General features: G+C 42.7%; 2 protein-coding genes across 3 annotated transcripts in view; both read right to left on the bottom strand.

Moving 5' to 3' along the window:
* The window catches only part of TANGO6 (transport and golgi organization 6 homolog), a 191,304-nt gene extending 178,464 nt beyond the window's left edge, over positions 1–12,840 (bottom strand). For both annotated transcript variants that reach the window (XM_045076223.1, XM_045076224.1), the window contains exon 1: positions 12,667–12,840. In XM_045076223.1, the coding sequence (XP_044932158.1) occupies positions 12,667–12,763 (97 nt within the window). In that variant the 5' untranslated portion in view covers positions 12,764–12,840. The remainder of the gene's footprint in view (positions 1–12,666) is intronic.
* A 9,180-nt stretch (positions 12,841–22,020) lies between these two features.
* The window catches only part of CDH1 (cadherin 1), an 84,117-nt gene continuing 79,309 nt past the window's right edge, over positions 22,021–26,828 (bottom strand). Inside the window, exons 15-16 of the mRNA XM_004744529.3 lie at positions 25,363–25,506; positions 22,021–23,801 (exon numbers count right to left, since the gene is read on the bottom strand). Coding sequence (XP_004744586.1) covers positions 23,592–23,801; positions 25,363–25,506 — 354 coding nt within the window. The 3' untranslated portion in view covers positions 22,021–23,591. The remainder of the gene's footprint in view (positions 23,802–25,362; positions 25,507–26,828) is intronic.

Raw genomic sequence — 26,828 nt, 5'->3', positions numbered from 1 at the left:
TACTGGGCTTAAATTGTAGCCAGAACTAAAAAATAAAAGGCTGAATGTTTACCACAGAAGATTCATCCAAACTGTTCTAGGTGCCAGCGATAAAGCACTAAACAAAACAAAGTCTCTTCTCTCATGGAACTTACATTCTAGTGCAGCGGATCACAATATATGGGCCTAAGGGTAGGAGGGATTCATTTAATCACCTCTCCCTGAAAAAATATCTATTTTCAATCCCCTCCACCGAAACCTTTCCTAAAATGGTCTTTTCTGCCCTCTACTGGTAAAGGAGCCTAACATGCTCACAGCAGTAGCTGACAGAGCTGACAACTCCCTCCCTGAAACACACTCATCCCTTGGCTTCTGAGACATCTCAAGGGCCGTGTCTCTGCTGCTCGGCCTTTCTCTACCAGGCCTCTACATTGTCCTGGGATTGTCCTGAATTCCACACTCTCTTTCTCAAGGATCTTCTCCAGGCCCATGTCTTTAAAAACCAGCTCTGAACTACGAACTACAAAATGCGTACACCCAGCTCATGCTGACTCTCCAAGTACCAAAAAGTAAGTAAAAAGAAAATCACATCTAGGCATATTAGAGCAATTGTTAAAACCAGAGAGAAAGAGAAAATCTTGACAGCAGCCAGAAAAGTATGGAGTACTATATAAGAGGGACAATGCTGTGAATGACCATGAACTTATGAACACTGATAAAATTGGTAGAAAAACATCTTTAAAATACTGACAGAAAAGGGGCACCTGGATGGCTCAGTCAGTTAAGTGTCTGACTCTTGATTTCGGTTCAGGTCATGAGCTCACGGTCATGATCTCAGGGTCGTGAAAAGAAGCCTGACCAGGAGCCCTCTTAAGGTTCTCTCTCTGCCAGGGCACCTGGGTGGTTCCGTCCGTTAGACAAAAGTCTCTTTGTTTTCAGCTCAGGTCATGATTTCAGGGTTGTGAGATTGACCCCTGCATCAGGCTCCGTGCTCAGCATGGCGTCTGCTTGTCCCTCTCCCTCCCACCACACACACTCTCTCTCTCTCAAATAAATAAAATCTTTTTAAAAATTCTCCTTCTCCCTTTCCCTTTGGCCTTCCCCCGCTGCTCATGACATTTTCTCTAGGAAAAAAATAATAAAATACTGACATAAGAAATAAGATGTCGGGGCGCCTGGGTGGCTCATAGCATAAAGCCCAAGTTGGGGTATGGGAGCCATAAAATGGCCCTTATAGTTGCAAGGTTCTTAACTGTTCATGGGAAGTAGTAACAATATTAACTCCAAGCAGATCGTGAAAAATTAAGGATATGTACCATAATTCCAGGACAACTATTAAAAATACAAGGCAAAGAGGAGGGCTATGGTTAGAAAACCATAATAACACACTGACACTGTAAATGAATATAAGAAGTAACACACTTTAAAACTAAAACACCTTCTAAGAAACACATTAGAAAGAATTAAAATGGGATAACTAAAAGAGTACTCAGCAGAGCATTACTTATAATAGCATAAAATGAGAAGTATATATTCACTAACAGGAGACCTGATGAGTAAATAACCATCTACCTGTACCTAACATACTACATGTAAGTGTAGTATTTATTTTGTTTATTATTTATTGTCTCTTTGCCAACTAGAATAAAAGCTACTTGCAGACAGAAATATTGCTCTGTTTCATTCATTGTTGTATTCTCCTTGCCTGGAACAAAGCCAGTCAGATAAAGTAGTGTTGATCAAAACAGGTAGTAGATGAACAAATGAATAATGGAATATTTGTAGCCATTAAGTTATCTCAAGGGACACCTGGCTGGCTCAGTCCAGACAGCATCTGACTCTTGATACTGGGGTCATGAGTCCGAGCCCCAACTGGGTGCAGAGATTACTGCAAAAAAAATTTCACTGAATATTATTTAAAGACATGCTCATTCAATATATTCTAAATAAGTATATTCTAAAGTGAACAGAGGGGTGGAATGACTGGATGGCTCAATGGGTTAAGAGTCTGCCTTCAGCTCAGGTCATGATCCCAGGGTGGTGGGATAGAGTAGCTTATAGAGCTCCTCGCTCAGCAGGGAGCCTGCTTCTCCCTCTACCTGCTGCTCCCCCTGCCTGTGTATACTCTCTCTCTCACACACAAATAAATAAAATCATAAATAAACAAATAAATAAATAAAGTGAAAAGAGATGGCGCCTGGGTGGCTCAGTCAGTTAAGCGTCTGCCTTCGGTTCAGGTCATGATCCCAGGGTTCTGAGATCAAGCCCCATATGAGGCTCCCCGCTCAGCAAGGAGTCTGCTTCTCCCTCTTCCTCTGCCTGCTGCTCCCCTTGCTTGTGCCCTCTATCAAATAAATAAAATCTTAAAAAAAAATAAAGTGAACAGAGTATGAAATACTATATGAGCAAAAGATATGAACAGTTTATAGAAAAAGAAATGCAAATGACTTCTAAACATAAAAATATGATCAACCTTGTTCGTAACAGAAAAGTAAATTAAAACTATACTGAAATAGCACTTCCCATTTATCAACTGGCTAAAATCCAAAAGTTTTATAACACATTATGTGGCAGGGTTTTGGGAAATCACGCACTGTCATACATTTCTGGAAGAAACGAAAATGGTAACATTCCTGAAGAGAGCAATTTGGCAATATCTAACAAAATTATATATACGTATTTAACATTGGGCCCAGCAATCCCACTTTTTAGGAATCTATCCTATAGATAAATACACAGGCAAAAATGCGAAATTACATATACACAGGCTATTCATTGTAGTGCTTCTTGTATTAACAGAAGACCTGAGACAACCCAAATGTCCATTAAAAGAGACATGACTGAATAAACAATAGTATATCCAGATAACGGCATGCTTATAAAGGAGGAAAATTGCTGTGAACTATGATGTGGCAATCTCTAAGACATTAAATATTAAAAGTAAGGTATAAGGGACACCTGGGTGACTCAGTGGGTTGAGCCTCTGCCTTTGGCTCAGGTCATGATCTCAGGGTCCTGGGATCAAGCCCCGCATCAGGCTCTCTGCTCAGCAGGGAGCCTGTTTCCCCCTCTCTCTCTGCCTGCCTCTCTGCCTACTTGTAATCTCTCTCTCTGTCAAATAAATAAATAAAATCTTAAAAAAAAAAAAGGTACAAGAGAATGTCTATCACATGCCACCTTTTGTCTAAGAAAGGAAACAAATATAAAATACATTATTTGCTTTTATTATCCAAAAGGAGTGAAAGAACAAATTAAAAAGTAAAATGAGTTATCTACAGAGAGAAGAGAACTGTGGGGAGGAGCTAGGGACAAATTCATCCAGTTTTAGAGTTTTTCTTTTGAAACACTATATGTGTTTTTCTTAGTTAAAAAAAAATTAAGTAGGGCGCCTGGGTGGCTCAGCGGGTTAAGCCACTGCCTTCGGCTTGGGTCATGATCTCAGGGTCCTGGGATCGAGTCCCACATCGGGCTCTCTGCTCAGCGGGGAGCCTGCTTCCTCTCTCTCTCTCTGCCTGCCTCTCTGCCTACTTGTGATCTCTCTCTGTCAAATAAATAAATAAAATCTTTAAAAAAAAATTAAGTAAAAATTGTTTTTCAAAATAATTCCTAAAAATCCATACAAATTGATCTAATAACTCTATATTTTATGCCCACAGTTGTCAAAGTATAATCTGTAGATCAAATCTGGTGCACCACCTTTTCCATAAAGTTTTATTGGAATGTAGTCATGCCCATTTATTTATATGTTACCTATGGCTGCTTTCAAGCCACAGCAACAGCATTGAGTAATTGTAACAGCCTATATGGGTCACAAAGCCCAAAATATTTACCATCTGCTCCTTTACAGAAAATGTATGCAGACTCCTGCTCTATACCAAGTTAGCAGCATAAATGCAGAGAATTATTTCAAGTCACTTGAAATACAAAACTTCAGGGGCACCTGGGTGGTTCAGCTGGTAGAGTGTGCAGACTCTTGATCTCAGGGTTGTTGACTTAAGGCGCCACACTGGGTAGAGAGATTACTTAAAAATAAAATCTTAAAAAAAAAAAAAAAAGAGCTTTATACATCCTGAGGACAAAAAATAAAAATCCCCTAAAATTAGTAGGATTGTAGAGGCACCTGGGCAGCTCAGAAGTTAGGCATCTGCTTTTGACTCACGTTGTGATCCCAGGGTCCTGGGATGGAGTCCTACATCAGGCTTCCTGCTTAGCAGGGAGTCTGCTTCTCCCTCTAATGCTTCCCTGCCTTTGTTCTCTCTCACTCTCTCTGTCAAATAAATAAAATCTTTAAAAAAAAAAAAATATATGGGGCGCCTGGATGGCTCAGTGAGTTAAGCCTCTGCCTTCAGCTCAGGTCACGATCTCAGGTTCCTGGGATAGAGCCTGGCATCAGCCTCTGCTCTGTGCAGGGAGCCTGCTTCCTCTCTCTCTGCCTGCCTCTCTGCCTACATGTGATCTGTCAAATAAATAAATAAAATCTTTAAAAAAAAAAAAAGTAGGTTTGTTGATGATGGTGATGCAGGATTTATTTTAAAATATTATATGCATGTGTGTGAATGTGTTAAGCAAATACCTATATATGTATGTATATGTACGAAATAAGTAAACTACATTAACTTCATTGGAACCCATATTTTCAGATAAAAGAAATATAAATATAAAAATATAAAATATAGAAGAATGGCTAGGTGGACAAATATGGAATGAAGAAAGACTCTAGTTCGGGACCACCTGAGTGGCTCAGTTGTTAAGTGTCTGATCAAGCCCCACATCAGGCTCCCTGCTCAGTGCGGAGCCTGCTTCTCCCTCTCCCTCTGCCCCTGCTTGTGTTTCCTTTCCCACTGTATCTCTCTCTGTCAAATAAATAAATAAAATATTTTTAAAAACCGAAAGAAAGAATCTAGATCATGGTATATGGGTCACTATAAAATTCTGTCCACTTTTCTATATGCTTGAAAATTTTCATAAAATGTTGGGAAAAATTTAAACTCCATCATATTTCATTTTAATTGGGGTATCAATAAGAACTGTGGATTTATGTTTTGTTTTTTGAAAATCCATATATTTCCTAGCTTTAATAATTGAAAAAGTCTGTAAGTAAGGACACCAGGGACAATGAACAGGCCTAGTATCCATACTGTAGTAGACTGTAGTCTCTAATACCACTTCTCCTTCGGGGCACCTAGGTGGCTCAACAGGTTGAGCATCTGACTCTTGATTTCATCTCAGGGTTGTAGGATCAAGGCCTGCACTGGGTTCTGCACTGAGTGTGGAGACTGCTTGAGAGTCTCTCTGCCCTCCCATCCCCACCCACTCATGCTCTCTCTTTCTCTAATAAATAAATAAATACCAATTCTCCTTAAAGACAGTTGTTTTCAAGCATAGGGCAAGAAATGTGTAAGATGAGTCTGGAACATCTTGTCATGCCTGAAAGCAAGAAGGCTATCAAAGACTACCAGGGCCATGTCAAAGAGCCCTGGAGGGGCGCCTGGGTGGCTCAGTGGGTTGAGCCTCTGCCTTCAGGCTCAGGTCATGGTCTCAGGGTCCTCGGATCAAGCCCTGCACTGGGCTCTCTGCTCAGCGGAGAGCCTGCTTTCTCCTCTCTCTGCCTGCTTCTCTGCCTACCTGTGATCTCTGTCTGTCAAATAAATAAATAAAATCTTTAAAAAAAAAAATCTTTAAGATTTAAAGAATAATATTTCCCAAAATGCAACCTCCAGATAGTGGAGATTAAGGTCATTTTATTTTTCTTCTTCTAGTTTCCATATATTTTTAAAGATTTTTAAATCTTTGGGGCGCCTGTGTGGCTCAGTGGGTTAAAGCCTCTGCCTTCGGCTCGGGTCATGATCCCAGGGTCCTGGGATCGAGCCCCACATCGGGCTCTCTGCTCGGCAGGGGGCCTGCTTCCTCCTCTCTGCCTCCTCTCTGCCTGTGTCTCTGCCTACTTGTGATCTCTGTCTGTCAAATAAATAAATAAAATCTTAAAAAAAAAAAAGATTTTTAAATCTTTAAAAAAAAAATTGTAGTCATTATTCTTGATGCTCATATTGCCGCATTTGTGGTTTGTAGGAGCCACTCCTACAAGCCACAAATGCGGCAATATGAGCATCAAGAATAATGACTACAATTTTTGAAACATATCATATATACAAAAAAATCTATTAGCTCATAATAAAACAAAGAAATTACTTCATTGGTTACCTTTGAAGATTAAGACACTATCATTCTGAAAACTGATCAATAAAGGAACACTAGGAACCTGTTATTAAAATATGTACATGGGGCGCCTGGGTGGCTCAGTGGGTTAAGCCACTGCCTTTGGCCCAGTTCATGATCCCAGCGTCCTGGGATCAAGCTCCGCTTCGGGCTCTCTGGTCAGCAGGGAGCCTGCTTCCCTTCCTCTCTCTCTGCCTGCCTCTCTGCCTACTTCTGATCTCTGTCAAATAAATAAATAAAATCTTTAAAAAAAATTAAATATGCACATGTATATACATATGTACACACACAGAAAAGATTCTCAAAGGTTATACTTCAAAGTATCAAGTGATGACCTTTGGGTGGGAGGGTTATGGGTAATTTTTCTTTTTTACTTAACTACATTTAGAAGTTTTTTTCTGAAGTGAATATATATATATATATAGTTTCTGTACTTAAAAGAGTTATGTTATTTTAAGGTTATAAAACAGTATGTAGTCTCTCTATGTTTATCAGAAAGAAAAATATTTCCCAAAATGCAACCTCCAGATAGTGGAGATTAAGGTCATTTTATTTTTCTTCTTCTAGTTTCCCTATATTTTTAAAAACTTTACTATAAGGAATATCAACTACTTCTATATTAGTAAAAGGAACATAACACTACTCGTTAAGAATAATGAGAATCAGAAGTAAAAGAATTTTTTAGTACTTCTCTAAAACCATTCAGGGCAAGTGTTCTGATTCAGTAGCATGAGTCTCTGGTTCCTTTAGCTACTACCTAAAAAGGAAAGACGCGTTCTCCTAACTTGTCACCACTAACCATTAAGACCACCAAACAACCTCTAAGTGATTTCCTGCAACTTTGTAAGATCTTTGAACCCAAAATGGGACACAAAGAAAATGATTTAAACAAAAGCTATTAGCTGTTTTTCAAGAGCCCTTTCATAGCATAGTCTTCTCTGCCCTCTGCTGGTGATAAATAATTAAAATCTGCTTGAAAATAACAAAGGCATCCCCTAAGGTGGTTTTCAAAATGGGGTATATGGACTCCTCAGGGACTCTGCAAGTTAAAATTTATTTTCATATTAATACTTGGCCATTATTGTCTTTTTCGGTCTCATTCTCTCATGAGTGTACCTACTGTGAAAAGTTCATTCAGTTCAGATTCCATATCCCAACTAACCTTTAAGAAATTACCTCTTGGGGACGCCTGGGTGGCTCAGTTGGTTAAGCAGCTGCCTTCGGCTCAGGTCATGATCCCAGCATCCTGGGATCGAGTCCCACATCAGGCTCCTTGCCCCGCAGGGAGCCTGCCTCTCCCTCTGACTCTGCCTGCCACTCTGCCTGTGTGCTCGCTCTTTCTCTCTCTCTGACAAATAAAAAAAAAATCTTTAAAAAATAAAAAAAATGTAAAAAAAGAAATTACCTCTTGTTCAGTTTCAGTACACTATGAGAAAATATACACAATTATTGGAAAAGGCCATTGAGTTCTTCCTTTTCCAACTACATATCTATGAGAGTTTAGATTTTCTTCATCTATTTCAATCAAAACAACCCATCGTGACAGACTAAACAGTGAAGCGAATATGAAAATCCAGCTGTCTTCTAATAAGCCAGATGCTAAAGAGATTTGTAAAAATCAAAACAATACCACTCTCCCTGGTAAGTTAGCTCTTGATCACTACACTACACGACAGAGCCTCAAAATGCTTCTATGTACCACCTAAAACCATCCCTATCATACTTCGGGAAATGCCGCTCTTAGGCAACCAACGTTATTTATTCCTCCCAATCACCAATTTAAATGCCTATGCTGTGTGACATTTAAAATCAGACTCCACAGTTTGTGTAGTACTTTTTATTATGTTCAAAGTGCAAAGCAATATGGCATGCAAAATTAAGTGTGGTACAGCTTCATTATTTACAAATTATCAAGATTTCCAGCTCCTTCCTGACAATGTAATTCAAATTTAATGACAGAGTTCACTGAATATATATTTAGTATAGAAAAAATTCATAGTCAGGAAAAATATTGCTGAGATGGTTTCCATTTCTTACAAATAAAACTTCACTAAAATTGACAAACCCCTATGTGGCTCAGTCGGTTAAGCTTCCGACTCCTGATTTTGGCTCAGGTCGTGATCTCAGGGTCATGGAACTGATACCTGTGTTGGGCTCTACACAGAGTGTACCTGAGATTCTCTCCCTTGTTCTCCCTCTGCCCCTCCCCACCCCTGGAAATAATAAATCTTAAAAAAAAAAATTGACAACCCCCTTTCAAATTCTGCTTAACACATTTCCTAACAAAAGAGGTAGAGATAACTATTATGTGCCCCATGACTGAGAATAGAAATGGAAGGCAGAGGAAGAGAAAATGCTTGATGTAGAGTATTTCATGGCTCAAAAGTGAAAGACCACTGGCATCTTTCTTCCTTTCTGTTTAATTCCCATCGAGACTGAATTCCTCTTCCTCTTACAGACCTCCACAGCTCCACTCCTGCTAACTACTCCCCGATCCGGGTGCTATCTGCAGCATCCTTCACCACTAGCATTATCCCGCCATGTTTAATCTCTCTTGGTCTATATGCATAGTACCATCTCCCCAAACAGACAAGATACTTGGGAGCATAAATTTTTATGTAATTTTGTTTCTCCAGTAGCAGTAAGGTCAGGCTACTATATACAGAAGACTCCCAGTAAGTATTACCTCAAAGGGAGTCAAATTTATTTTGTTTGACAGACAAGTAGGCAGAGAGGCAGGCAGAGAGAGAGAGGAGGAAGGAGGCTCCCCGCTGAGCAGAGAGCCCGATGTGGGGCTCGATCCCACAACCCTGGGATCATGACCCGAGCCGAAGGTAGAGGAGGCTATAACCCACTGAGCCACCCAGGTGCCAGCCCTAAAGGGCATCAAATTTAAAGGCAAATCAAAAAGAGTTTAATCCAGCTGGATATAATTTTGGCCACTACTTTCATCCTGACTTCTCAATACCCTCAGTCCATCAGAGACATCTGAATACTCATGATGCACAGAAGTGTTTTCAATTCCTTCAGCAGCTGATATGATAAAAAGAAACAGCAGGCAGAGGCAAACAATACATAACAGACTATATGTGCAACATCTTATCATTTACCACAGTAAACTTTTTCAAAAAGGAATGCTTGAATTCCTGTATGTTAAATGAGTACAAGTATGTATGTTATTCCACCACATATTCTTCGAGATTTAAGCAGAGTCGTACAGCGGAAGCACGCTGGGCCCGTATTCTTCAAGATTTAGAGAGGGTCTTTTATAAATGTGCTTTGCAAGCACCTGGGTGGCTCAGTTGGTTAAGCCACTGCTTTTGGCTCAGGTCATGATCCTGGAGTCCCAGGACAGAGTCCCACATTGGACTCCTTGTTTGGCAAGGAGTCTGCTTCTTTCTCTGACCCTCCCCCTTCTCATTCTCTCTCTCTCTTTTTCTCTCTCAAATAAATAAATAAAATCTTTAAAAAAAATAAAATAAAATGTGCTTTGCATGTATGTGCTTTGTGACAGATTACTTCCAGATTTTTTGCTCATTTAACCTCGTTGTCAGTCATTTCTAGATTGAGTTGCTAGACAAGTGACCTCTCAATTAACAAGTTTAGACTTTATTTTGCAGTTTACTTCTTCATTAGTGCAAAGTAGTATAGTTATCATACTATAGTGGAAGGCATCTGAGTTCAAATACTGGCTCTATGAAAAAAACAAAAGTATCCAAAATATATAAAGAACTTATACAACTCAACACCCAAAAAACAAATAACCCAATTTAAAATGGGCAGACTCCATGAACAAACATTTCTCCAAAAAAGACATCCGGGGGTGCCTGGCTGGCTCTGTTGAAGAGCAAGTGTAGAATCACTCCCGATCTTGGGGATGTGAGTTTCAGTCCCATGTTTGGTGTAGAGATTACTAAAAAAATTAAATAAACTTAAAAAAAGCTATCCTGATGACTGACACATGAAAAGATATTCAACATCACTCATCATCAGAGAAATGCAAATCAAAACTACAATGAGATACCACTTCATACCTGTCACAACAGCTAAAATAAAAAAACGTAAGAAAGTATTGGCGAGGATGCAGAGAGAAAGCAACCCTCTTGCACTGTTGGTGGGAATGCAAACTGGTACAGCCAATGTAGAACTAAACAGTATGAAGGTTCCTCAAAATATTAAAAATTTTAAAAAGTAAAATTTTTTTAAAAATTAAAAATAGAACTACCCTACAATCCAGTAATCACACTACTGGGTATTTACCCAGAGAATACTCAAACACTAATTCAAAAGGATATATGAACCCCTATGCTTACTGCAGCATTATTTACAATAGCCCAATTATGGGAGCAGCCCAAATGTTATCCATCAATAGATGAATGGGTAAAGATGTGGGGGATGTGTGTGTTTCACTCAGCCATGAAAAAGAATGAAATCTTGCCATGCTCAACAATATGGATGGAGCTAGAGAGTATAAATAATGCTAAGCAAAGTAAGTCAGAGAAAGACAAATACCATATGATTTCACTCCTATGTGGAATTTAAGAAAGAAACTAGCAAAAACAAGCAAAGAGAGACAGACGGACAGACAAACAAGAAACAGACTCTTAGCTATAAAGGAAAACTGATGGTTACCAGGGGGGAGGTGGATGGAAGAATGGGTGATACAGGTGATGGGGATTAAGGAGTATAGTTGGGGTGATGATTCGCAGGTGTTGTATAGAACGGCTGAATCACTACACTGTACACCTGAAACTAATGTAACACTGTATATTAACTATACTGGTACTTATACTGGTACTGGTATTTATTTAAAATAAATTAAAGGGGCGCCTGGGTGGCTCAGCGGGTTGAAGCCTCTGCCTTCGGCCCAGGTCATGATCCCAGGACCCTGGGATCGAGCCCCGCATCGGGCTCTCTGCTCAGTGCAGAGCCTGCTTCTCTCTCTCTCTGCCTGCCTCTCTGCTACTTGTGTTCTCTGTCAAATAAATAAATAAAATCTTAAAAAAAAAAATTAAAAAAAAAATAAATTTAAAAAATTAAAAAACCATCCTAGCTATAGCCATTTGACTAAGTGGATAGAGCATGCCACTTTTGATCTTGGGGTCTTGAGTTCAAGTCCCACACTGGGCATAGAGCCTACTTGAAAAATAAAAATAAAAAATATCCTGGCTCAGGCACCTGAGTGGCTCAGTCAGTTGGGCATCTGCCTTCAGCAGATCCCAGGGTCCTGGAATCAAGCCCCCAGTCCCGCTCCCTGCTCAGCAGGGAACATACTTCTCCCTCTGTGTACGCTCTCTCAAATAAATAAAATCTTAAAAAAAAAAAAATCCGGACTCTACCACTTACTAGACTGACACTGTACCAACCTGGAAATGTACCTGAGCCTTGGTTCTACAGCTGTTAAAGAAAATACAAGTAATACCTATCTCATGGGACTGTCATGAGGATTAAATAATATACATGTAAACAGCATACTATTGGGTCTGACACTTAGTAGGCTCTCAGTTACTATTATGAATGACCTCTTTTCACTTCTCCCAGGTATGGTACAATGTTTGTGGGAATTTGTGCATTTGATGGCGGGGGGGGGGGCGGTTATCGCAAAATCTGAGACTTTTAACAGTCACCTCATGGCCTTTCATGTACCTTACCCTGCTCACCCTAGAAACCCCTTCCTGCACACACACAGTTGTGTCCTTTCTCAAAGCTTCGGAGAACAGCAGAGGCTCCATACCGAATAATCTACCTGCCTTTGATCTGAGAATGGAATTCAACAGACCTCAATTCTGGGTCTGTGTTCTGCCCCTAATTTGACCACATGATCTGAGGCGGGTTACTTAGTATCTTCAGTGAGTCTTAAGTGTCCTCAGGTGTAAAAAGACAGTGCCAGGTTGAACCACTGCTAAGGTCCCTTCAGATTCTAACCCTGGAGGTCTTGTCAAGATAGAAGTGACTCTAAGTCCCTCCTACAGACTATATCCCTAAATACTCTCCCCAAACCCAGCTCAAACACCACTGCTTCCTTTTTTGTACGCCTCGGCATTCTGTATAAATCTGCATCCACATTAAACCCTGCGCATTCAAGAGGATGAACCTCCCGTTCCGCGTCACAAGAGTCTAACCTTTTCTAAACTCTTGCCGCAGTCCCTACCTCAGAGGCTGACAGTAAGGACTGAATGGAACCATGTACCCAGGGCGCTTAATAGTGAGTGCCTGGCACAAGATAAGCGCTCAAGAGACGTCGGTTACCATCAGTATTCTGCGGATCCCATCCCCTTTTTGATCTTGGGCTTCCTCAAGTAAAATGAGGCTGGCCGGACAATGCCCGAAGTCCCCGGGAGCGGGGCCGGGCGGCCTCAGAGCTGGGGGTTCCAGGGAGGGCCCGAGGGGCGCACACTATGGAAGTCAGGGCAGCCCGGGAAGACTGGCGGCCCTGAGAGTGCAGCCCCGCGCCGAGATCCGTCCTCTCACCTCCCGGGCTCAGCAGCAGCTTCAGCGCTTCCAGAATGCTCTCCAGACCGCAGGTACCCAGAGCCTCGCCGCCCGGTGCCTGTCCGGGGGCCGCCATGACTGGAGTGGAACGCGCCACTGGCGACCTGCTCAAGCGCCTGAGCCGACCGCAATGGCCGCCATATTGAATGTGGCGGAGGCGCGAGGGGCGGGGCCCGCTGCAAGGGGTGGGGCCTTAGGGCGGGGCCGATGCTGTAGGATGGGCCTTTTACAAATAGTTTCTCAGGCCCCTTTTTACTCCGCTGGGGGGAAAAAAACAGCTAACGCAACCTGCCTACACGCACAATTTCAGAAATTCAATATGATTAAACACCAAATGAAGAACGGAGAGGACAGTAGCTGATCATGAAATAATACCTATCAGTATGAAAATAATCGGGTACCCAAGCACCAAAAGACATAGTGAAGTAAACAGATGCTGTGCCTATTATAATGAAGTTTGGATACATAAAACAATATTCAACTAAATATTGTTGAATTTCTAGGAACGCCTGGGTGGCTGAGTTGGTAAAGCCGCTGCCTTCGGCTCAGGTCATTTTCCCACGGTGTTGGGATAGAGTACTGCATAGGTCTCCTTTCTCCACAGGGAGCCTGCTTCTCTCTCCGCCTCTGCCTGCCACTCTGCCTGTGCGCTCTCTGTTGCTCTCTCTCTCTCTCTCTCTGACAAATAAATAAAAATATTGTTGAATTTCTTTATGAGTGATATTTAAAAACAAGTACTGGGGGTGCCTAGCTGGCTCAGTTGGTAGAGCATGTGATTCTTAATTTCAGGGTCCTGAGTTCAAGCCCCACTTTGGGTGTGGAGTCTACTTTAAAAAAATTAAAGAAGTGCTACACACAAACGCGTCCATTTTGAATAGCTACAAGTATTGCTACTAGTGATATAATATTTGAAATGGGCCAATTACAGTTCCCAATAAAATTTAAATCTTTGTTCTTTTTACATTCTTGGGAAATTCTGTGTATATTAAAATCATGCCCCCCACCGCCCTCTTCAGAATGTTAATGCAGAATGAATGCAGAATGCATTCATTTGAGAGTCAGACCATCAGAGACAGGTTTTCACCTATGTGATTACTGGTGGGACTTTTTTTTTTTCCCAGACTTACTCATTTTAGAGAGAGAAAGCTGTGGAGGGGCAGAGGGAGAGGAAGAGAATCTCAAGCAGCATCCCATCTGAGACTGGAATCCCACACTGGGCCAACCCTACAAACTTGAGGTCACTACATGGGGCTTGAACCCACCACTCTGAGATCAAGACCAGAGCAAGATGCTTACCTGACTTAGCCACACAGGAGCCCCTGAACAGTCTGAACTCATGTAGTCTGAAAGTCATGCTACAAATCTAGCAGAGTACTTCTGAGGGTAAGACCTCAGTGTGTGCCTGCCTCTCCCTTCACTAAAGGTCAATAATCTCTCAATCATTCTCAAACCACTTTCCGGAAGTTCTCCCAGGTGGGCAGTCCTGCCTCTCCTTGAGATCCCCTGAGCTAGGCTGAGTTCACTACTGATGACTGCCCTTCAACATTTAGCTGCTGGAAGTCTTAGGAATTAGGATGGGCTCTACTGCCAGCCCCTATCACTGGAGAACGAAGCTGGTCCTTTAAACTCCTTTCTCAGACCCCCTCCTGGCACTCCCAGGACTTCCGGCTCCAGGCCAAATCCATCAACCATTTCTTCCTCTCTAAAGTGAGCAGATACAGGACTCTTTTTACAAAGCTATCCTAGGGAGTTAAAGTGATACTGTTCTGAGGTATTTAGCATTGTCTGTCATGGAGGGGGATGCTTTAAAAATTGTGCCTGTATTTTACTCTCCATCTCTTCAAATAAAATCCTGTCAAAATATTTTTTAATTGGAAAAACATTTTTTTTTTTTACAGATTTTATTTATTTCTTTGACAGAGAGAAATCACAAGTAGATGGAGAGGCAGGCAGAGAGAGAGAGAGAGAGAGAGAGGGAAGCAGGCTCCCTGCTGAGCAGAGAGCCCGATGCGGGACTCGATCCCAGGACCCTGAGATCATGACCCGAGCCGAAGGCAGCGGCTTAACCCACTGAGCCACCCATGCGCCCGGAAAAACATTTTTTTAAGATTTTATTTACTTATTTGACAGAGAGATATCACAAGTAGGTGGAGAGGCAGGCAGAGAGAGAGGAGGAAGCAGGCTCCTCGCTGAGCAGAGAGCCCGATGTGGGGCTTGATCCCAGGACCCCGGGATCACGACCCGAGCCGAAGGCAGAGGCTTTAACCCACTGAGCCACCCACGCACCCCAGAAAAACATTTTTGAAGGGCAAATAGATGACCCCTGAAATTATCACATCAATCTTTTCATTGTTGTTGGATATCGCACCCTAGACTGTCAATTTTTCTTCAGTTATGTGTGTAATCAAGTTCATTTTAGGTAATAAAAAATTTAAGTTCTCCCTCATAAGGGCCACTGGAAAAAAAAAAAAAAACAACAAACCAAAAGCTCAAAACCAAAAACTTTAAGGTCATTTCAAGATACTAAACATTTAGTGAAGTGGGTATAAAGCATTGTGTAGGAAAGACCTACCCCTAAGATTTGTGGGCATTAGGGTAGAAATACAAGTGGAAGCCTTCATATCATATGCCTAAGTATTTCAAAGTACAAATCAAACTAACGACTAAAATAAAACATCTCCTGTTCTCCTACTTTGTTTTTGGTTTTTTGGTGGGCAGCAAAGCAAAGTTTATTGAACGGTAACACAAAGCTCCCAAAGAGGGAGGAGATCAGAGAGGGCTGCCCTATTCTCCTTTGGAAAAATGTACCAGGTTGGAATTGAGACTTGTCAGACTTGGCCTCAGAGTTCCATAATAGATGTGGCACTAGGGGGGAAGCCAGCCCCCCACCTCTGGCCCGACCCTGTTTTCTCCTCACTAGTGTCTCCATCCTGAATTCACACAAATGGACACCACCGCCTAGATGTGTACACACCCCTAAGAAACTACCACTTGCCCCCCGCCAGGGTTAGGGGTACACACACAGCAGGCATAGGTACCTCTCAGAGGGCACACCAACTGAAGAGGTTCACACAGCAATGATAGCAGGTTAGAGATGGCTGAAGAGGAAATTCTCAAGTCCCAGAAGTTGGGAGTGAGGTCTGGGAGAAAGGTGAGGATTTGGGGTAGGCAATTACCCTAGGACTGGCATATTCCTGGCGTGTTCATAAAGATACTCATCATGGAGGAGCTCAGGTGGGACCTATAAAGCAGGCAACCCAGGATGGGAACCCTACTAGCCAAGTCTAAGGGTGGTACTGGTGTGATTTACAAAACATGGTAAGAAGGGCCCCCGAGCCGAGAACCCTTTATCCCAAAGCATTATGGCACCAGATTTTGTCACTTGGGCACTAAAGGCTCAGACACCCCAAAATAATACACCTAATTTCAAAGGCAGTGTCATAAAAATCTTATAAAATTTTTCCAGCAAAAAAAATGGATGCCGCTTAATATCACATAATACCACTTAAAAATAGGATGCTGGAGGCATGCCTGGAGCCTGTAGGGTTATAAATAGGTTCTGCATCTGAAAAAAGGGAAGCATTCTCAAGCTTGGCCTGACTTTTAAAAAATCATTAAAATTGGCTTTTAATTACCCTACATCCTTAGGATCCGGTATTTACACTTCGAGGATTTTAGTTTATAGAACTGGGTTCTGGCAGCCCCTTCCTTGGTTTGCTCTGGGCAGCTTTGTTAAAACACTCAAGTATAGTGGGGAAACTCCCTCGCAATATGCTGTTAAATATCCACCACAACCAACATGCACAAGAGCTCTATGAGAGAGGCTGCTGCTTCCCGGCAACGAACCATCCATCCGGGAATGTTCAAGACATACTGAGGTCTGCATTCACAGAAAGCGGATTCCATTCATTTGAAGTTGACCAACATGAAGTTGACCATTATCAGGGACTTGAGGGACAGCAGTTAAACATCTTACCCAAGCTGATTGGGATCTGCTTGCCTCAACCCAGAGAACCAACAAGTCTAATGGCACTCAACAGTTATCAGTGGCTGTTTGACAGAAACATAATTCCCAGTAAAGACCAGAGCAAATTAAAAGTTCATATGGGTACTTATCTTCTGAAGCCGTGGAAGAATTGGAGTGGCTGCACCCCATTTTCTCTAACTCACCCCTAAACTCCTACCCTACCCTTGTCAAAACTTGACTCACTGTGATCATTCTCACGGCTCCACAAAGAAGGAGTCCCGAAGCTCATTAATTTTTCACTTACTTTATTTTTAGGGCATTTTTAAAAATTAAAGATTTTAAGTACTCTCTACACCCAATATGGGGTGGGTGTACATACAACCCTAAGATCAAAATTCTCGTGCCCTACAGGCTGAGCCAGCCAGGCACCACAATTTTCAACTATTTTAAAGGAATGATTTTTTTCTCTGTATTACCACTCGTAAGTATTGATCAGATATTTATGGGAGAGGAAGAACTTACCTCTGTCCTCTTGGCTTCTCAGTAGGGAGGCCTGGGAATTAAACTGACAAAAGACAGATTAGTGAAAGAAAAGACAGGTTTTTATTCACATCCAAGGGAGCTCACAGAAAAATGTAACTCCAAAGGACAGTCAGAATATGGGGTTTAGGGCACCTGGGTGGCTCAGTGGGTTAAGCCGCTGCCTTCGGCTCAGGTCATGATCTCAGGGTCCTGGGGTCGAGTCCCGCATCCGGCTCTCTGCTCAGCAGGGAGCCTGCTTCCCTCTCTCTCTGCCTGCCTCTGTGTCTACTGTGATCCCTCTCTCTCTCTGTTAAATAAATAAATAAATAAATAAATAAATAAATATGGGGTTTATACTCCATATTACTAGAGAAAGGGTGTGTGGGGGGCAAACAAATGATTATAAGAAAAGATGAATGAGATGGGAGATAGGATTTTTGTGGCAACATCTGTTTAGGTGGTTGTTTTTGAAAGAGACCTCACACACAAGAGCAGGGGAGTGGGACAGTGGGGGAGAGAGAGCGCTCAAGGATATCTGAAGTAGACTCCATGCTGAGCAGAGGTGGGGGGCAACACAGGGCTCAATCTCAGGACCCTGAGATCATGACTTGAGCCAAAATTGAGTCAGACCCTCAACCCACTGAGCCACCCAGGTGCCCCTGTTCAGGTGATTTCTTTTCCTGGGGTGCCAATGTCTCATCTCCGGTAGGAGGACTCAAACCTCCCTGCTTATGAAACTCCCTGGGAGGGAACTGACGGCTGATGAATTTGTTCAGGACACTCTGCTTTTAGGCAGATAAGGGGAGTCCAGAAAAAAATCCTCTTTACAGTGCTCTATTCTGGATCCCTTTGTTCTTATTTCAACAGCCAGAGGCTTTCTATTGTCTCAAGGTACCCATCCCCCCACCCCCTCACCCCCCACCACCCGCCAAGGCCAACTCCTCAGTCCTGCAAACGGACGCACCTTCACAGAATGCCACTTTGGGTCACATAGTTGTCCTAATCACACTTCAGTGGTTCTGTCCAACCCACTAAATCCAGCCCAAAACAGAACACTTGGCCTTTACTCTCCTAATACCCTGCGTTTGCTTAAGTGGTTCTCTCCACTCCACTCCCTCGCTGTGCCCCTTATTCAATAATAAAAACGAGCTCACATTTAAGAGAACACTGCCATGCGCCAGGCCCTCTTCTGAATGCTTTATGCGTACCAACTCAGAGCCCACAATCACCCCATGAAGTAGGTCCAGTTCTCGCTGTGGAGATACGGAAATGGAGATAGAGAGAGATCAAGTAGCTTACCTAAGCCCATAGGTGGAAAGGTCAGAATCAGGATTCGAACTCAAGCTCCCGGGGGAATGTGTCTTCTCCAAAGACTACCTCCTTAGACAGAGTTCGTCAGACCTCGGCATAATGTGACGGCGTCAGATCTTGTCAGACATCGTCAGACCTCGCCAGAACCAGCAAGAGGAAAACAGGCTCAAATCACATTCTCTGTTGTCTCTCACGAGTCACTGGTGTACCCTCTGCATGTAGTAGGTACTTTGTAAACATTGTTTTCTATAGAACCATTTTATTTGATCTCATCGTATTTTGTTTTTCCCTTTTTTAGGATTTTATTTATTTGGCAGAGACAGGAAGAGAGAATGCAAGCAGGGGGAGAAGGAGAAGCAGGCTTCCCACAGAGCAGGGAACCCAACGTAGGGTTCAATCCAAGACACTGGGATCATGACCTGAGCGGGAGATACTTAACTGCTGAGCCACTCAGGCACCACTCATGTTTTTAATTATAAGAAAAGTACAACATAATGCCAAACCCAGCATCATGATGTCTATTTTCCTGAGGGTTTTGTAGGTTTAACCTGTACATTTTGGGTCTTTGATCCATTTTGAGTTTGTTTCTTATATATGGTATAACAATACATCTAATTTCATTCTTTTGCATGTGGACAACCAATGTTTCCAGCACTGTTTGTTGAAAACGCTGTCCTGGGGGGCCCGGGAGGCTCAGCTGGTTAAGCATCTGCCTTCGGCTCAGGGCATGATCCCAGGGTTCTGGAATAGAGCCTGCCATCCAGCTCTCTGCTTCTCTTCTCCCTCTGCCTGCCAGCTCTGCTGGCTTGTGCTATGAAACAAATAAATAAAATCTTTGAAAAAACAAAAAACACTGTCCTTTAGCAGAGCATGAGGAAAGTGGTGATACCGAAATAGCAATAGAACAGGACAGAAGGCAGCTACACTTGTGGTGAACATAGCATAATGCATAAACTTGCCAAATCACTAAGTTGTCTTAGCACCCTTGTAGAGTATCATTTGACTATCTATGCAAGGGTTTATTACTGGCTTCCTTATTTCTCTCCAACTTTCAATTCTGAAATACTTCAAACCTGAAAAAAAATACTGAAAGGCTAGTACATGAACACTTGCATACCCTTCACCTGATTTAATGCCCTTCAGCTGATTCAGTCGTCATGCTCATTTCATCACACTTGCCTTTGTACTACCACTCCTGACATACTTCTTTGTTGAACCATTCATTTCCAGATGTCACAACTTTATCTCTAAATTCATCATCATTTATCTTCAAATGAGGTTCTCCTAGTAAACTATGTCCCCAAGAAAACTTGTATTTATTCAGGAATATCATCTACTCCAAGATCTGTATTAAAATTTGCCCAATTTCTGGGGCATCTGGGTAGCTCAGTCAGTTAAGCATCTGTCTTTGGCTCAGGTCATGATCCCAGGGTTCTGGGATCAAGCCCACCATCACATCAGGGTCCCTGCTCAGCGGGGAGTCTGCTTCTTCTTCCTCTGGCCCTCTCCCTGCTCACGCTTGCTCTCTCTCAAATAAAAATCTTTAAAAAAAATTTTTTTTGCCCCATTTAAAATAAAAAGTCTTTTTTTAAAATTTTGTAAAGATTTTATTTATTTGACACAGAGAGATCATAAGTAGGCAAAGAGAGAGGAAGGGAAGCAGGCTCCCTGCCGAGCAGAGAGCCCGATGCAGGGCTCAATCCCAGGACCCTGGGATCATGACCTGAGCTGAAAGCAGAGGCTTTAACCCACTGAGCCACTCAGGTGCCCCTAAAATAAAAAAGTCTTTTATGGATTTTAAATTTTCACTCCTGGACTGAATCTATGTCTATACATTGGCAGCTTCTCAAACTATACATAGAATTTCCAATATAACCTAGCAGATAGCCAGAATCGAAAACAGCTTTCATATGCTAGTGTTCACTGCAGCAGCATTCACAACAGCCACAAGGTAGAAACCACCCAAGATGCGTAGGTCCGTAACAGGAGGCATACTTACGCATAATGAAATATGCAGTCCTGACCGGTGCTGTAATACAGGTGGCCCTGGGAACCTTAAGGCCGGGTGAAACAAGCCACTTTTAAAAGTGCACGGATCACATGACACCTCTTACATGAAACACCGAGCAGAGTCAAATTCATGACGACAGTAAGCAGAACAGAAGGCGTGGGGGCTCGGAGGGGAGTAACAGGGAGTTATTGCCCAGTTATAGCATTTGTTTGGGTTGATGCAGAGGTCCTGGGAACAGAGGTGATGGTCATACATTTTGAATGTACTTAGTATCACTGAACTGTATCCTTGAAAGTAACATATTCTGTAGAAACTATACTTCAAATTTTGATGTTTTCCTGGGTTTCCTGGGCTCCTGAGATATGGTTGGCTCTCTAGTGATGCTGGGCAGTTAGCAGCCACAGCCTGTTGGTCCTGTGATCAGGAAAAGTACACAACCAACACACTTAAAACCATTCAGTTTCTCACTGTCCATATTCAATAAATCACACTAGTTATTCAACACATGTGGTAAAATAAAATGGGTTTTGGGGCACCTGGGTGGCTCAGTGGGTTAAAGCCTCTGTCTTCGGGCTCAAGTCATGATCCCAGGGTCCTGGGATTGAGCCCCGCATCGGGCTCTCTGCTCAGTGGGGAGCCTGCTTTTCCCTCTCTCTCTGCCTGCCTCTCTGCCTACTTGTGATCTCTCTATCCGATAAATAAAAAAATCTTGAAAGAAAAGTAGGTTTTGTGCGAAACGATTTTACTCAACTGGAGTAAAGTAAGTGTTCTGAGCACACTGAAAGTTGGTTACGCTCAGCTATCATGTCTGGTGGATTAGGCTTATTATATGCATTTTTGACATATTCTCAACTTACAATGGTTTATTGGCAGGTTGAGCCACATCCAAGTTGAGGAAGATCTATACAATTCACCACCACGTAAAAAAAAGAAAGTGTACACACACACACACACACACACACACACACAATTCTACCCCTCCCACAAGGGAAAGTCAGACAACAGGGTTTTTCAACAGAAGCACCACTGACATTTTGACCCTGCTGGTCTCTGCTGTACGTGGCTACCCATGTGCTGCCAGGTTATCAGGTAGCGACTCTGGCCTTGACTTGATGCCAGTAGCACCTCCTCAGTCACCACCATCAAAGTAGCTACAGAAATTGCCCCATGTCTCTGGGGGAGGGGGCCAGAGTCTTCCCTGCTGGTGGACATTGGATTATACAAACTTTGCTGATCAACCGAATGTTGTCTGAAGCTCCGCGGAGCTCCCTCAGCTCTGTTCCCAGTTTTTCCATTGACAAGAGAATTTTAAATGTTTCTCCACATACCACATGGATAGATAGTCTTCAAATAAAGTGACATTCGGAATGCAGTTCCCCCCCTCTGCCCACAATAGAATGACACCGAGCTCTGAAGGAGTCGTTTCAACATGAAGACTCCTCCACGTTTTCAGGGGATTCAATGACCCCTAGTCTTGCCTGGAACTGTGGTGTAATGAAATAAAACAAGTGTTTGACAATGGTTTAACAAAATTCTTTAATAAAATTTATAAAAATGAATATTGAAGAATTTCCTCAGCCTAAGTTGTTTTCCTTTTCCACCCCAAAAGAAAATACAAAAATTATCCATACCCACACACATATACACTCAAAACTGTAGTAGCATTCTCTACACAGGTCTACACTGGAGTTTAAACTGCTGAAAAATCAAGAGAATTCCAAGTGATTGCAAGGATGATTTTTTTTTTTCCTTTGAAAAACAGCTGACAGACAGTAAAGAAATTCAGATAAAATTGTTCTCCGTGGTTGTCAAGTTTCTTGAAGTTTGCATTTCAGTTAGAAGAAGATCCAAATCAAAGTCCTCCCTATCCTCCCCATGCTAACACCCTTCAGGGCACATTTTCTTTCTGTTCCTCAGGGGGAAAAATCGGATTTCCTAAATATTCTTGGTTTTCTACACACGCTTGGAATTTGCGGCAGATGTGTCCAGATGAACCATTTTCTGTAGACATCAACAAAAGCAGGCACTTGGGGATTCTGGGTTTCAGGTACAAACTCTGGCATGAGGACCCTGACAGGACACGCATGCTGACGTTCTTCCATTCTTCAGAATTTTCAGAACAGAGGCAGAGCCACCTCAATCATTCACAGTCTCCGTTTGCTAAATTGCCAGGATCAGTGACACATCTCTCCTGCCACCTCCAAGCCCGTTTCTCGTGCTGCCCTCAGCTGTGACAAACCTCCTTCTGCCTTCGGCTGCGGCACTTGGGCACTATCTTAAATGTCAAAACAGATCACTCTTTTGAGTGATAAATGAACATGAGAAGTTGAGTGGTACCTGAAAACTCATCACCTTTTCTGCTCAGTGCTCCCTGTTGAGAACCAAAGTACCTCCATAAGGACATACACATAACAAACATACTTATGCAGAACAAGTAAGTGGATGGACACCAATTTCAAGTTATGTACTTAAGAAATTAAAAAGGAGATCCATTAAAGGTCTTAGGAGTCCATGATACTCAGTCACACTATGGCCAGACTAAGACCAAGTCTCCTACCCTGAAAGGGCCCAACAATTTCTCCAAAAGAGAACTCTTGTCTGGGGCAACAGAAGTTCAGGAGGAATAAGAGTGGGTATTACAACAGGGGACACCAGTGCACTGATAGGAGAAAAAAAGAACACAGATTAAAAATAATTACACATATGTACATACACATACACACAAAATAGGGCAGGTGAGTCTTCCCTTACTCTAAAAAAATGAGACGAAAATCTGTAAGTTGCTAACACAATCTTCTGGAGACTGAAGCTATTCTTTTGAAATATTAAACATGTGGGGGGGGTCTATGGGCAGCATCACCATTTAAAGAATGATGAAAGAAAAAAAGCTTCAAGTAAGAGGTTAAAATCATTCTAATACACACAGATTAGATCTCTAAAGTGGTAATCCTAACTAATCTAACTGCATCACCGAGCAGTCTCTCTTCCCCGGAAACTCATCTCAAGTGAAGGGCGCTGGAAAACCATTCTTCCCCCTGCATTTTCCACCAATGGCTTAAGGACCCTTCTCCTTCCCCATTTGCCTCAAGTCCCCTAGTCGTCCTCGCCGCCGCCGTACATGTCCGCCAGCTTCTTGAAGCGATTGCCCCATTCGTTCAGGTAGTCATAGTCCTGGTCCTGGTCTGACTCTGAGGAGTTCAAGGAGCTCAGACTAGCAGCTTCGGAGCCACTCCCTTCATAGTCAAACACCAGCAGAGAGTCATAAGGAGGAGCGGTGGGGTCAGTGTCCGCTGCCTTCAGGTTCTAAAGAAGAAGAAGATGGTAGGATCTTTCAGTGAGAAGAATCACACACCTGTCAGGCAAGATGCCTTCTCTAGGTGACTCTAGCAACGCGTAATGCACGGTAACACGGCCATCCTACAGAACACCAGGGGCAGTCAGCACCAGTAACATAAATGCATACAAACTGGCAGGGAAGACCGACAATACACAGGTGATGAAGAGAGAACATCACGGGTAAAGATGCAAAATGTTTTCCCCTAAATGAACGATAAATTTTACGTAGGCAGGAGAGAAACCAGCCAGTCAGGACAGACAGAGGCTGAAAACAATGAGGACAGTTGTGCGGGTCCATATAGCATTTCCACCTGGAAAGGTCTGGAAGGATAAATGCCAAACTGTTAACTCTGGAGAGTTGGAGGCAGTAAGGAAAGACTTGCATTATGTTTTCTTTATATATACTTTCGACGTTTATTATTTTATTCTAGGTAGCAAACACTATTTTGGTAATTAAGAAAAAAAGGAAACTACCATCCACCAGCTGTGATGACACACAATGAATGTTAATGGAGGAAAGCACCCGGATTCATATTTATCTAAGAGGGAGGTTTTAACTGGCCCTTCCCATTCCCAGCTTCCTAGAAGATCCAGCCTGGTCACTTCTAGCACTGCTGGTTTTGTGTAGTACCTAGTGAGGACTCCCAGAGCAACTAAAGCAAAACCAGCCTCTGCCACAAAGACTCACCGAAGGCCACTGAACCATCAGACAAGCCCTGAAAATCACGGTAGTAACTGAGCAAGGGTTCAGGTACATAGTTTAAGGAAACAGATCCTGCCAAACTATTATCTTACTTGATTCTTTGCTCATCCCGACCACCAATCTGTCCTCATCTTACCCTAAGCTAATTAAACTTAATGCCTTATTCCTCATTCTCCCTTGCAGACAGTTCTGGCCAGTAGCATATAGGGTGAACTCCCATACTTGCATTAACCATTGGCCAGAACAAAGATTTCTGGCCTCTGCTCAGCCCTTCCTACTTCTTCTTGACTGGAATACAGACCCAAGGCCTGGAAGTGTGGCAGCCATCTTGTGATCACGTGACAGCAAACATGAGAACAAGGATTTATGAGGTTAATCTCATAGCTGTTTAAGCTTCTGGAATTCATAGCTGAATGAATTTCTGACATAAACAAACTGCTGCTCGACTTCTGGCCCTTAGGCAGCCCTGTGATACATATTTAATATCACTCAACCAGCAGTGGGATGCAGGTGACAAAAAGGCCTATTAGTGAAACCAAACTGGATCTCTTCTGAATCTCTTTTAGTTTCATTTCTACTTCTACTAAATCCTTACAAGCAATTCTCAGTTTCGCCATATGGATACTGCAAATTCACTATGAACAGTCTGAAGTGCTTTTAGTTCTGAAATTCAGATGAGACACAAATAAAAAATAGCATTCAGGGATCAGGCAAGGAGAACACGTGGTAAAGGAAAGAATCTAAAGACATTTTCCTCACTTTCAACTCAGCTGTGCCTGAGTTTAGAGACAAGCTGCACCTTGGCGTTTGACTTTGCTAACTTACTTCATCAATGAAGTTTCCAATTTCATCAGGATTGGCAGGGCGGGGTAGGTAATGGGGCACACTCAGGAGGGTTGGCGCCACATCATTGCGAGTTACTTCCGGCCGAGCTTCCAGGCCCCTGTGCAACTGGCTCAAGTCAAAGTCCTTTGGAGGAAAAGGTAAAAATAGAACAAAGAGTATTAAAAAAAAGAAAAAAGGTCACACAAACCCAGGGCTATATTGGGGTACAGATTCCGTTATCAGATAATGCTCTTTCAACTGTGTGACAGTGTAAGCATGTGCCAATGTAATCCGAAATGACAGTTTTCAACCTAAGAGTTTCCAACATAGCACTAGAAGGAAAAAACACCATGAAAGAATTGTGAGGAACAACTGGGGACCTGGATGTAGACTGCTGTACCTTACTAAGTCTCAGGCGATCTACAGGTTCTGGAGAGCCTTGCTGCCCTAGACTGATCGTCTCTTGCCAAATCCACACACTGAAACCTAATCCCCAGTGTGGTGGTATCTGGAGGGACAACTTTTGGGAGGTGATCAGGTTGGGAGGGTAGATGGAGCCCTTGGGAACAGGATTAGCGCCCGGATAATAAAAGATACACTAGAGTTCCCTTGTCTGCAATGCTGAGTACATGTGAGATTATGTATGACTGTGAGCCAGGAAGCGGGACCCCACCGAACACCAAATCTGCTGGTGCCTCTATCTTAGACATCCCAGCCTCCAGAACCATGAGAAAGAAAATTTCTGTGTTTTTTCAGCAACCTGTCTGTGGCATCTGGTAATAGCAACCCACGAAGGCACTAGCTGAGATAAGCAGTTATCCCACAGATGCCTGAAGAATATTTCTCTATACTCACTAGTATGTTCTACAAAGCAGGAGTTGATTTTTTTTTTGAAGATTTTATTTATTTGAGAGAGAGAGAGAGCACGCGCGCGAGCGAGCATGAGAAGGGGGAGGGTCAGAGGGAGAAGCAGACTCCCTGCCAAGCAGGGAGCCCGATACGGGACTCAATCCCGGGACTTCAGGATCATGACCTGAGCCGAAGGCAGTCACTTAACCAATTGAGCCACCCAAGCACCTGGGAATTGAATTTCTAATGAATGGCTGTTCTTCCAGACCACAGAGCTCAGCAAAGATGCTCATGCATGGCCAGAGTCAAAGCAGAACTCTGACAGGGGGCCTGGGGTTCCCTTTCTAAATGGAATACACTTTCAAAATTCTCCAAAAGACTCCTGGCCAGCCCAGTCAGTAGAGGATCCAACTCCTGACCTTGGGATTGTGAGTTTGAGCCCCATGCTGGGCACAGAGATTACTTAAAAAAAAAAAAAAAAAAAAAAAAAAAAAGTCTCCAGAAAACCCTAGGCTAAGGCAAGACCGTATTCAAAATAAAGGAAAATAAAGAAGGCCTAAAGATTTAACATGTACAAAAAGGAAGAAAAGAATTTTAGCATACCTATAAGCTCAAGG

This window comes from Mustela putorius, unplaced genomic scaffold (assembly GCF_011764305.1).
Source record: "Mustela putorius furo isolate JIRA1106 unplaced genomic scaffold, ASM1176430v1.1 tig00000174_pilon_pilon_pilon, whole genome shotgun sequence".
In the NCBI taxonomy this organism is placed as follows: Eukaryota; Metazoa; Chordata; class Mammalia; order Carnivora; family Mustelidae; genus Mustela; species Mustela putorius.
Note: the sequence above shows the minus strand (reverse complement) of the source record. Positions and strands in the feature narration are given on the sequence as shown.